Raw genomic sequence first — 13,091 nt, 5'->3', positions numbered from 1 at the left:
ACAGGGATTACAGTCAAGTGTGAATAAAAGATATATGGTAGAAATATTTGTGTCATTTGTAAATTGTAAATTCTCTGCATGTTTTCATTTACTTATTTAGTGCGAGGCTACTTAGCAATACCTCTTCAGTTTGCGATGGACTGGCTCTTGGCATGGGAGACACCTGGGGGGTCTTCAGCTGTCCACTGTTGCTGTCCCCAGACTGTTCCCGATGCACTGTCTGGACATGGTTTTGCAACTCTGCCTCAGATTCAAACTTCACATTGCAGCTGGAACATCGTGTCTTGGCTGCAGACGAGGACGACGTGGAAGAGGATGAGGACGATGAAGAAACACCTTTTCCTTTTCCATCTCCAGGGCTGAGACTCTCCCCTTGGACCCATGTGGCTGTAGTTGTTGCTGGAGTGGTGGCTCCCCCCTGCTGCTGCTGTTGCCTCCCTCCATTCACTGTTGGGCTGGAGCTCTTGGAGCCGGCAGCCGCCACACAGGACGCGCAGAGTCCATAAGGCAGTCCGTTGATGTCCAGCTTTACCAGGTCTAGTTTGGACCGGAAATCTTTTAGGCAGGAGGCACACTTGAAAAATTTTGGGGCGTGGTGTTGCTGCTGGTTTTGAGACATGGCATTGGTGCGGCCCATGGGTTGGTTTGCGGACATAGTGCCTGTCTTTTGCATGTGGAAAGTACCATGGATCTTGAGCTCCAATGTGGAGGTGACCGTCTGCATGCAAACAACACAGCGGAAACCTGTAAGGGAGTTCCTCAGGTCAGGGTGCATCTGGCAGTGCTCCAGGAAGTCCTCCTCACTATGCAGTGGCATCTTACAAATGCGGCAGCTCCCCGTGTCCAAACTCTTGCTATGGGTGACCTTGTGCTCTGTCAGGGTGAGCAATGAGGGGAAGCGCTCCCCGCAGATGGGACACATGTAGTGTTTGACAGGCCCAAGGTGGGTCTGCATATGTTCCCTCAGCCCAGCCTCAGAGAAGAAGGTACGGGAGCAAACATTGCACTTGTGGTTACCCTTGATCATCTCAGCCTTTCTTTTTATCATGGCACTCTCACCAGGGCGTATATTGTGATCTCTCAACTGGTGGTTAGTGAGCAGTGACTCCATAGTATAAGATGCCCCACATATGTCGCATCCATACATGGGCTCTGCAGTGTCCACCTCTTCCTCACTTCCATCATGGCTGTTCTGGGACTCCATCACAGATCCACCTACTGCCCCTGAACCATGGCTGTTAGTTAGGAGACCTTGTAGCTCAGCATCTTCTTTAGGCTGGCTTTCCCCACCAACTACAGTAGAACCATTGGCGCCACAGTTCTGTGACTTTCCCTCAAACACACAGTGTTTCTCCCTCAAATGTTTCTCCAAAAGAACAATGGCATGGAAAGCCTTGCTGCAGAAGCGGCAGTTATACTTCTTGCTATGGGTGGTGATGTGGCACTGCAGCTCCACTTCCGTTCCAAAGGACTCCCCGCAAAAAATGCAGCGGTGGGCACGGCCTTGGTTTTCCAGGTGGCTGTGTTTGACGTGAAGCTGCAAGTCAGTCTCATGCCTGAAGTCCCAGTTACAGGAGGTGCAGCGGTACACTTTCTTCTCGTTGCTGTGCTTCACAGCCAGGTGGAGCTGAGTAGACACTTTTGAGTCGAACACCTCTTGGCACAGAGTGCAACGAAAGAACACAAAAGTATGCATGTCGAGTAGGTGCTTCTGCAGGTCATCCACTGAAGTGAACTGCTTGTCACAGCTCTCGCAGATGTAATAAGTCGACGTAATAGTGAAGTGAATTGTCACATGCTTTAGCAGAGATTCCTGGTTGGGAAACTCCTTGTTGCACTGCGGACAGGTAAGCTGAGGCTGCAGACCATCCAGATGCGTTTTGAGGTGAGTCTGGAAAAGGTCTAAGCTTGTATACTTGGCACCACACTGGTTACATATGAACTCACTGGTGGCACGGGAGGCTGAGCTACCTTGTTTCAGCACGGCAGTTTGTTCCACAGATATTGGCGAAGAGGGGCTGAGAGTGCGGAGGGATTTCTTCCCATTGTTGATGTAGTTCAGGGCTAGTGGAATGTTCTTGTGATTCTCCTTGATGTGCTTGTTAAGCTTTAGAACACTGTTGAATATGGGGGAGTTGGTGCAGTATGAACAGGAGTACACTTCGACTATTGGCTCCTTGGGAGTTACAGCCAAGGGGGAGTCAAAGCGTAGGCTCCCCCCATCACAGTGAGTCTGGCGAACATGCTCCTCCAAGGTAGCCTCTGTCAAGAACCCCATGAAGCACTGGGGGCAGAAAAAGGCATTGCTCTCCTTGGCCACTGGACTGGGAAAGCCATGAGAGCAGCGGATGTGTTCCTGGAGGGCATTTAGGTCATTTAACACCTCGGGGCAGAAATTACACTGAAGGAGGGCATCAGGCAAGCTCGCTAACAGGGCAGCGTGATCTTCTGCATTGTGGACCTGCTTAAGATGTTCATTCAGATTTAGTAAAGAGGGCAGAACTTCCAAACAAAACTGGCAAGTGTGAGCCTGCTCTGGCTTGTCCAGATGCATGGTTCGCAGGTGAATTTGAAGCACAGCCAAACTGGAGAACACTTGCTTGTTGCAGTAGATGCAACTGTAAGAGACTTTAGGCTGCTTAGAGGAACGTCCTCCCATGTCTGAAGTGTTCTGTGCAGCCCTCTTTCTCCTTCCCCTGGTCTTGGGCACAGGTGGTGCTGTCTCCACCATTGTGGAGCTGTCAACGGAGAGGTTGGAGTCCGGAGTTGTGCTAGACACAGAGGTGTAGCCTACAGTCAGCAAGGAAGGGCTGTTACTATGGTTACTAGATTCAGGGAGCTGGTGGATGTCCATATGAGCATAGAGGTCCTCAACAGACAGAAAATGCTCTGAGCAGATAGCACAGGTGTGGCCCTTCCTATCTCTGCTGTGGGCTTGGTCAATGTGGGTCAGCAGGGTGCCCTCATCGCTGAAAGGCTCGTGGCAGTAGATGCACTGCAGGGTGGCACCCAGGCCTCCATCCTCTGATGGGGAGCACTCAGGGTGGCATTCTGCGATATGCCTTTGGAGCTCTTCTGGAACATCGAAGCCTTCCTCACACCGGCTGCATTTGCGGGTTTCTTTCAGCTTCCATTCATCAGCCCTAGAGAAACCGGAGCCCGTGCCATCTTTGCCCCTTTCGTGTACTTGCATGTGGCCGTGGAGAGAGCTGGAGGAAAGGAAGCCTCGACGGCACACAGGGCACTTGTGGGGTTTGTTGGAGGCGTGGGTTTTCATGTGGATTTTGAGGTGATCGCTGCGGGAGAAGGCAGAGTCACACTCTCCGCAGTGATACTTCTTATCACCCGTGTGTAGCTTCACGTGTCGATCTCGGCTCCGCTTGTGTTTAAACAGGCGGCTGCAAAAGGTACAGCTGAAAGGCAGCTTATCACCGTGGCTCTGCTCGTGACGCTTGAGGAAACTCAAACGACTGAAAGACTTGTCGCAGAACTGGCATGGGTACGGTAGGCCAGGGCCTCCTTCTTCCTCGCCAAAATCATAGTCCTCACAGTGTCCTGGAGAAGTCTGATCCTTACTAGAGGGAGATGATGCTGGCCAAGAACACGATGGGTCATCCTCAAGATCAGCGCCGTCTGGAGAAGAAGACAGAAAGAAATGTAGAAATGAAGGCATTGAGGGCAGGTCAGAGGGAAAAAGATGGAGGAGGAAAAATGGAGAAAGTGAGTGAGTTAGAAAGGTGTTTTGTAAGCTAGTCACTATATTAGCAAGTCATTAGTCTTGAAAAGGTAGGCCACCGTGGCGTTATTTGTCATAGTAATTATAAGGTTGTGGTGTATGATTTTCAAATTCTTTGCAATGTAGACCATTTTTTCTTCAGCTGAAACAATACCTCTCCTTAGGTGTTATCTAAAAAGTTACATTAAATATGCAATTTAAAGTATAATTAGAGAAGAGAATAAGTGGAAATACTTTTACTACAATTAACCTTGTATGTGGCCATGTAATGGCTTAGCCCACTGTGACTCAAAACACAATCTCTCTGACATTTAAAGCCAACACAAGACAATGGGTCTACTCTAGGATGTAAGCCCTGCATGAGGTAAATTAGAACATTTCTATTATTCCTGAAGAATTACTTGAATATTTTTGAATAACAAGAGCCCTTGAAATGACCTTAAGACAAGAGAAAAACAGGCAAAAGCAGTTTTAAGGATGAAGGAGAAGATTAAATATGCAATTTAAACCACAGCTATGCATAGCCTTTGGGAACGCTCTGCTGCAAAACGGATGATTTTCATGAAACATAGACCCATCAGAACATCCGTCAATAGATATCAGATTATAGAATATGCATTATTACAAAATTTGTCTGTGCAGTCTGCGTTAAGCTGTGAGGCAAGTGATCGTGGATGGATGAACGTGCCATCCATGTTCTGATGCAAGGAGGGGTAGGGGGTAGGTGGCTAGTGGTGGCTTACTGTCTCGGTCAAGGACAAGCAGGTGCAGAGAATGACCAACTTTTTTTTACAATCACTTTAATGTGTTCCTATTCAAATGGCTCCAACATTCCAATCCACTGGTTCACTGTGCGGTTATATGCATGGAAAACAGAGCACCACTTTCCACAGGTTCAAAAGGTTACAGGCCACTTCTTCCCGCTGCTGAAATCTAAGTGATGTGAACTTCCTTACCTAAATAAAACAACATAATCCCAACCTCTTCAGAAAAAAAAAATGTCAAAAGGCCATAACTTGGAATGGGAAAAACAAGAGGAAGCTGCAAAGATTTATGAGAGGGACGGAGGAAAAGCACGAGCTCTTTCCAGGATCCAACCTCTGTACTCTCCTTCAGCTGACAAATCTAAGTCTTCTCTCTCTCTCTCCCCCTTTCTGTTGTTTTTGCTGGGAGATCTGCCCTTTGTCAGGATATCATGCCCTCTCTGAGCACTTACCCCCATCAGGGCCTATCTTCAGGAAACAGATGGGGTCGGAGGCCATTCCCTTGCCCCTCCAAACTGCTGAAAGCGGCACATTGAGAGCCCACCTCCACACCGTGGCCCTCCCGGAAACCTCCCACCCCTGGCAAGGCGCCCACTCTGTACACACATCTCACTGAAGGAGCAAACCTTGCCTGATTTACTTGCTTTATCTTTCATACATGTCTCAATGTTTTCTCTCTCTCTCTCTCTGGTTTGAGGGAGGATGGGTGACTCAGTGCTATGCCCTCCTCCACAGAGGGGGCGGATCTGCCCTATCTCATACTGCCTCTCCGGGTATAGGAGAAGAAGACAGTGCAAGAAGAATGACCCCAGCCAATGCCTTACAGTCAAACGTATTGGCTTCGAGACAATAGTATAAAACAAACAAATAAATGGTTCTGTATACAAGGCTAAATGAAATTCTGCTGTCTTAAATGAGGATGTCTTGATGCCTTGAGACATTACTAAGCTGTCAGGACAATCTCATTCCATTCTCGTTGTTTGTTTGCTCAGTGTATATTATTTATTTAGGGCCTTACGGTGATGACATATATAGAGTAATATCTGATTCATATATATGGAAGTTGCAATGAAGGGTTTTGAATAAGTAGCTATGTTAAAATTTGTGTCTGGATAGCAAATATAACACAGTTAGTAATAATGCATCATTTGATTTCACGTTGGACTGCATAGGGTATAGTCACACTGGCCAACAAATACGTTATAGCCATGCTGTAACCAGTAGACAAAGGTTCTCCTTTTGTGCTTCTTCACCTATTTTTTCTGGTGAGTCGATAGATAAAACTATAGAACTGCAGGAGTTTTACTGTGTACCGCTCACCCCCACCCAACCTCACACCAAACACACGCGCACACAGAGCAAGAGCACACTTGTGTGCATACACTGACAAGAATATACATGTGCACACATAGCATGTACACATAGAATACACAGATACAAGTCCAATGGCCGAAGCAAGTGTGTGAACAACTGCAGATGAAAGAGCAATCTTCCTCAGGAGACCTCAAGAGGAAAAAGAGAGAGAGACTTGTTTTTTTTTCCTTCTTCACCCAGACAAGAAATGCCCAGGCCTCAGCAGCAGCCTGAGTAAATAAAAGAACGGGCCTTACTTCCCTGTCTCTCGGGCCGGGGGCCTGTGCACGCCAGCACTCTCTGTGCCGCTGCCAAAGGGGATGCTGGGGCCTGAAAAACTACACCCTGCAGCTGAAGGGCTGTCTTTGTTGGTCTGCCAAGGCCTTCCTGAGCATCCTCCAGCCAACAGCCTGTCACGTCCTGGGAGGAAGACCTCCATCTTAAGGCCTGTCCCTCTCTGGGAGTTCTGTCCCTACCCCCCTCCCTCCTTTTTTTTAATGTCTCCTATATGGAACAAAACAACCTCATTTGGAGTTCCCCTATAGGGAATGGCACAAAATGTGCCACTGCCACATTTACCAGAAAGATAAACATTAAAGTCGAAGCTAAAGTAACTAAGAACTTCTTAAAAGTCACAAAAATATAACTTGGCCTGTGAAGTTCACTGATCAAAATATGCTAAATTAATAAAGACGTTTTCTGTTCTATACAAATTGTGTTTTCTTTTTTTTTTTTCCTGGTACTGCAGAAGTAACCACTGAGAATTCCCGATTCACACGCAGGTCTCAGTTTCCTCTAAGCCAGTCTGAACTGCCTTTTGTGCAGCACTTCCTCTGTGTTCATTTATAGCACCCTTTCCCAAAGTAAATACCCCTGTTCAAATAAGATCCCTAATGCTGGGAACAGGTACGCTTACCATTTTTCTGCACAGCAGAATAGCTTTCCAAGCCCCTGAAGAATCTTTTATTTATGCAATTAATGCATTTGAAAATTAGCATGCATAAATATTTTTTGAGAGCAAGTCATTAATTTTCATGATGACATTGTTTCCCTTTGGACTTTAACACATATGGTGGCAAACTGTGTCTATGTTTTAAAAGCTAAATGATACAAAAATGTTTAAAGAATAATGTCTGTTGATTTCTTTGTAGACAAATACTATTGGGTCTCAGTATAATTTGAGCGTAAGAGTTTAAAAGAAGGCAACAAAGACGGATTTTCACATAAACTGTTCTTCAAATGTATGGCTGTATGCTGTGCTTAGCAGTGGCCCAATAAATAAAATATCCAAGTTATTGATATTAAAATCTAATAAAGCTCCTTTCCGTTAGAGACTGCAAAAAGGGAAACAAAGGTATACATTAAAGTTCAACTGGCAGGAAAAAAAATTTAAAATGGGATTATAAAAATATTTTAATGGCCTTTAAGTATTTGTAACAGGAATGAGTGCACACAAATGTAACTGAGTCTCTTGTTAAATGTAATTGAGATAAAGCATGGGTGCTTGGTTTGACATTTGGTATAATATTTAATGCTTTTGCATGTATATCCTAAAAAACTGCATCTTGCTTTGCAAAAGCATTTTATTGCTTTCATACACATGCACATAGATGTCTCGCTTTTTAAAGATAATTATGAAATGTCTCATACAATATGAAACAACTGAGCAAAAACAGCTACATCTGTATTCAAGCTGATTTTGTGCAGAGCTTTTAAAATACTGAAAATATCCTTGGTTATTTTATTCCAGCTGGCTCAAAATACAAACCATGCCTCAGTTGACCAACCATTTTTTTAGAGGTGTTTTTTTGGGGGGGGAATTTATTTTTTATTTTTTTTGTATCTACACTTTTTTAGTCCACATTATGAAAAGTACAAAAAAAAAAAAAGCAATAAAAAAAGCAATTATCTACCTTTTTTTGTGTTTCAGAAAATGTAATTTTTGCAGTTACACCCTCTTTAAACCTTTCAGGGACCGCATCATTTGGGAACAACTCACTTCTGGTGCCCAGACCTTCGTGTCTGAGGCACTGGAAGCTGTTCATGATGCCTTATCACTGTCTGACAGCAACAGAGTACATCTCCTCTATTTAGGAAGCCAAACTCTTATCCAGGTCCAGGACCTTATCTTATCAGAAAAAATGTTTCCCCCCCCATCACTCATCTGCCACTTCTATAACAAGCTAGACTTTGTTCAAAAGCCATTCTAGTGAAGCAAAGCATGGCCAGGCTTTCAGTCGCCAAACCTTATCTTCCTGTGTGTTGTACCAGAGATCTGTACATAGTGGTTGTCATAAGAGATGTGTTTGTGTGAGTGTATTTGTGGCACATTGGGGATTGGGGATTCATTGAATAAACAAAAAGCTGACAACTTGTCTGATGTAACACCGTGACCCCACTTCATATTCAGAGAGGGGATCTTTTTACAGTTACTGGGAAAAGTAGTGAGCCTTTCCCATGAGATGATGCATGTGTCATCTCAACACTTTTCCCTGTTCTGATGTCCAAATAGCAGTGCGTGTCTGAACAACACGTATTCATGTACGCCGCTTTGTGACACAATCACTTAAGATCTAATAGAAGAAGTGGTGTAATATACATATATATATATTTTTTTTCTATATTAGCGCTCTTTTTCCTGACAGAGAAGCAGGATGAGGTGGGCAAGGATAGCTTTTTCTTTTCTTTTTTTTTTTTTTTTTTTTTCGGGGGGACTAATTCCAGTCAGATGAACAAATGACTCAGTTGATTCAGGACAGAGAGCTCAGAGGACACAGAGCTATTGGAAGAGGCCCAGTGCTGGGCTTTACTCACAGTAGTCCTGCTACATCCCTGTTTTAAGACATCAAATCCAGTCAAAATGAAGCACTGATAATTCCCAGTAGCTGTCAACAAAAGTACCAGGTGGCTTGATGTGGCTTTTTGCACCATGCAGCTGATTAACACACACAAATAAGCACAAGCACAGCTAGTTAAAGAGGCTGCTTTTTCACCACTTTTTCCCCAACCTCAGACATTGTGTTGTGTATGTGTGTGTGTGGGTACTAGTGTTGTGTGTATACTGGGTTTGTCTCTCTCTTTTCCTCTTTTTTTTTCTTAGCAAACACAATATGTTTTTACACATCGCTGAGAAATGTCAGGTCCCTCTCCCCCCTTGCTACAGATCAATCAAATCCACTATGCTACAGGATGAGAAGGAGGGGTGGTGGGAGACGGCTGGAGGATCAGCGAACAAGGATGCTGTCTTTTACTGGACAAGGTAGAAAAACATTAGATGGAATAAGGATTCACTTCCCGCGGTTTCATCAGTGCCGTAGCAGCAAGTTACTCTGGCCTAACATCATGTACATGCGCAATACAACACATATCCACACACACACAGACACACACAAACTTGAAGGGAAAATTGCAGTCAATGGGGATTTTTTCACGCAGGGCCTGACACAAAGAGCTGGAACATCAAGCGCTGTCCTGACTCTGTGGTCTGGGTGTCCATTATTCTGGCCCTCATGGCTCTGTCTCTCAACCATGGGGAAGCGGCAAACTGTCAACTACTTTGTCCACATTACCCACGTCCCCCAGCTCAGACAGGAGCACTTGGTCACTGTCCCAGAAATCACAGCGCCCCAGTGGCAACACAGGAAAGTTAGACAAATGGAAGGCCAGAGCAAGAAAAGTAGGGCGGCCAGTCATCCTTTACTATGCTTTTTTCTCTCTGTGACGGTGAGACACAGCCAAAGAGGAATTTTATTACTTATTGCAAAGATGTGTCACTGCAGCACTAATGCGTCTCTGCCAAAATGGACAAGCTGAATAATAATAATCAATGATAAGGTTTCTTAAAAAGAGGGAGGATGTTTAGTGCATGATCTGACTCATTGCATTTCCTGTGAAAGCTAACATCGTACCATAATCCATAACCACAGCGACTGAACTCTAAAAGCATGTCAGGGCTGTCTGTCTGCTGGATAACACATTTATCATTCTGCATACTATTAAATATCTGAAGCCAGCAACAGACTTAAAACACTTAATATTAATAGAAGATGTGAACTTATTTATGAAAATGTTTTTAATTTAATAATTTGCCGTTTGATGCTTGTAAAAATGTGAATTCACAGCATTTGCAGGGATGTCATCTTGTATTGCTATTTGGCCCTGTGTGCGCCCTGTTGTGTTTTTCTGCCAGAAAAGAAGGTGTTATAGTAGGATGAGGCAAGCTAACATGGAGCGGAGGAATTAAATTGTCAGGAGTGCTTCATTTTCCTCCTTTCAAAATTAAGTCCGTTTTTCAAATGAGAAAAAGGAAAATTAACGAGAGAACGGAAAATCAAGGCATTTAATTAAACTATTATTCAAAAAGGTGAATTTGGGGTTCACCGCAGGTTATTATTCAGAGTAGTAGTGGGTGGGCTTGATGGCTCATGTTGGTGTTCTATCTATCTATCTATGATCAACGCTGTATTTGCGATGTAGTTGGAGCAGTTTGTGTGTGGGAGTGCGACGGTGGCAGTGGTATCATTTCCTCTTCAACTGAGCAGCTGGTGGTGTTGGTAAGGTAGGAGGACCGTTGACCACTTCAGGTAGACTTCAGCACAAACAGGAAGGAGGCTGTTCCTCAGGTCTTGGCTGGACCAGCAGCCACAGTGAGCCTCCCAGGGGGAGAAAGGAGGATGACAATCTGTCCCTCAGCATGGCCCTTCACCGCCTGCCTCACTGCACTGGCTCTAAGGGAGTGCTGGGCCAGGCGGGACTGGACTGGGCTGGGCTTCAATAGGCAAGGGTGCCTGCGTGTGTGCGTGCTGTTCCCTCAACACTGCGGCAGACCAGGCGCAGGACCCAGTGGACAGTCAGCTAGCCAGCCAGCCAGCCAGTCAGCCAATTTGAGAGATGCTGCAGCACTGTGCCGCTACTATATTTTCTCACTGTGCGGGAGTTTACTTGGATGCTCTTTTATTTCCCCCTCCCCCCACAAACACTCTTAGTTACTCACAGAAATGTGATTTATGTGATCACCGTGGAACAGAAAAAAATTGTTGTGCATAGAGAAATATGCTGAGTTACTGTATGGTTGCTTCATTAAAATAGGGTTTGGTCTGCAAGTTTCCAGAGACGCTATCCATTACTTAAAACCCAACACAGCACTGACTGAATTCAGAAAATAGGGTCTAATTCTTTTTAATCAAACTACCTCAGAGTGACCCATAAAACTTGGGCTAGACTTCAAGAAAGGATCGTCTCACTTATTAGTTTAAGTTGCACTGGAGATATTTTAAAAGGGCCAGTTAGTTTGCCAAATGCCCATAAAAATACTTGTATCCTCATCTCTCCCTCTTTTTCTTCCCCTCATCGCAAACAACGAAGAGAATCACATGCATGTGGACAAACAACCTGGAAATGAACTTGTGTTAGGTTTAGCATTAGCATTTATCAGCGAACTCTGACTCTGTCTTTTGACCCATGACCTTTGGTTCCCCCGATTAATACACTGTGGCTTTATTTGATATCTCCTCAATACCAGCCCAGCTTGTCAGTGGTAAAACAACTGGAGACAGCCCAAGAGGGAGAAGAAAACATGCATCGTGGAGAGGAAAGCGGGAGGGGAAGAAAAACAAGCATCAACTCAAGCAAGACGATGTATTTTCATGCATCCCTGTCTTAAATGTCAAGATTTCTTAACCCTCAGTGACTGCAGTGCTGACACCTCTCCAAGGTTCAACAGAAACCGCATTCATTAATAATTAGCTTAGCTGTGAGGACAGGGAGAGAGAACGAGTGCGAGAGAGAGGGAGAGAGGGAGAGCGAGCCAGCTAAAATTCAAACTTCTGTCCTTTCCCGAGAGAATCGAATTTCACTACAAGTATTTTTTCATTCTTCTTCACTTCTTGTTTTCCTGGTGTGTGTTGGCCAGAATCCCAAAGGCGGCCCAAGAACGAGCATTGCAGACGTCGCATCAGCCTTACTACTCCCTCCCCTCCTTAATCATGGCTCTAATACCCTCCAGATGAATAAACATCTTCATCCCTTCTCTGTTAAAGCCAGAAGGCTCCTCCACTCTCGAATCCAACAAAGGAAGAAAGAACGAAAGAAAGAGAGATACAAATGGAGAGTTGAAGAAGGAGCACAGGAAAAGGATGACAGATGGAAGGGTGGATCAATGTCGGAATGAACCAAACAGCAAAGTAACAAAGCCATGGCAAGATTTTGTGGTTCTTCCCATAATTCGTCTGATCTATCTCCCCCTTGACACAATTATCACAGTCCTTCTAATTATTTTCCTTCTTTAACAGATTTCTAATGGCAGACTGTGTTTTTTTTTTTATGATCATCTTTGCAAAGTGAAGGTTTTGAGAGCTGTTGTGCAACCTTGTCGCCTCAGACTGCGTCCACAGACTGCACAGGAAGGGGGAAGGGGGGGGGGGGGGAGAATGAGGAGGCGAGGGGAGGTGGTGGGGTGGGAGGTGGTGGGGTGTCTCTGGAGAATGGGCCAGGCCCCAGACCAGCACTTCCCTGGCCCAGTAACTGTGCCAAGATACTCATGACATGTGTGTACAGTATGTGAGCGCAAATGGCAGACAGATTTAGGGGTTTGCTTTGTTTCCCCTTCCATCGTTTTCTGCTGGTATCCAGGCAGCTCGTCATCCTATCTTAATACTAAAAGATGATAAAAATGCACACACAAGACGCCGATACAGGCAAACAAAATGCCAACACCTCACCGAGCGAAGCACGTTCTTCGCTGCCCCTCACCCTCATCTTCATTTGCAGAACAAGGATGGGATATGAGGCCTGAATACAACTAGACAAATGACTACAGGGCATTTTACTTATTCATCCATCACTTCACATTGATTTATTCATGTTTATCTATTTATCAGCTGAAAAAAACCCCACTTTCCCCTAGATTGTTTTGCTAAAAGTTTGCATGCTGACGTACTTAGTGGAAAACTTTCAGGGTCACTGTAGAAAAATCCTTAAAAGAGATTATTGAGGTTCATCTCACCCTTGAATACCATCCCCTCACTCCAACACCTCAACAAATACTTATCTCCCTATTTACATAAAACCAGCGATTCTTGGGTTAGTACCTGTTTACTAAGTAAAAACACCACCTGGGGAGGTTATTTATCTTAGTCTCAGGAGAGGAGCTTGGCATGCCTGCCAAAAAATATCCCCCACATGAATTACCATCAATTCAATACAAGAAAATCAGAGGAAACATCTCAGATGCCCTGTAT

At 44.8% G+C, this 13,091-nt stretch overlaps 1 protein-coding gene across 3 annotated transcripts in view; it reads right to left on the bottom strand.

The window, feature by feature from the left end:
- The window catches only part of LOC113011239 (zinc finger protein 521), an 88,908-nt gene that overhangs the window by 44,860 nt on the left and 30,957 nt on the right, over window positions 1-13,091 (bottom strand). For all 3 annotated transcript variants that reach the window (XM_026150684.2, XM_080292919.1, XM_026150685.2), the window contains exon 4: window positions 122-3,633. In XM_026150684.2, the coding sequence (XP_026006469.1) occupies window positions 122-3,633 (3,512 nt within the window). The remainder of the gene's footprint in view (window positions 1-121; window positions 3,634-13,091) is intronic.

Source organism: Astatotilapia calliptera, chromosome 18 (assembly GCF_964374335.1).
Source record: "Astatotilapia calliptera chromosome 18, fAstCal68.1, whole genome shotgun sequence".
Lineage (NCBI taxonomy): Eukaryota > Metazoa > Chordata > Actinopteri > Cichliformes > Cichlidae > Astatotilapia > Astatotilapia calliptera.
Note: the sequence above shows the minus strand (reverse complement) of the source record. Positions and strands in the feature narration are given on the sequence as shown.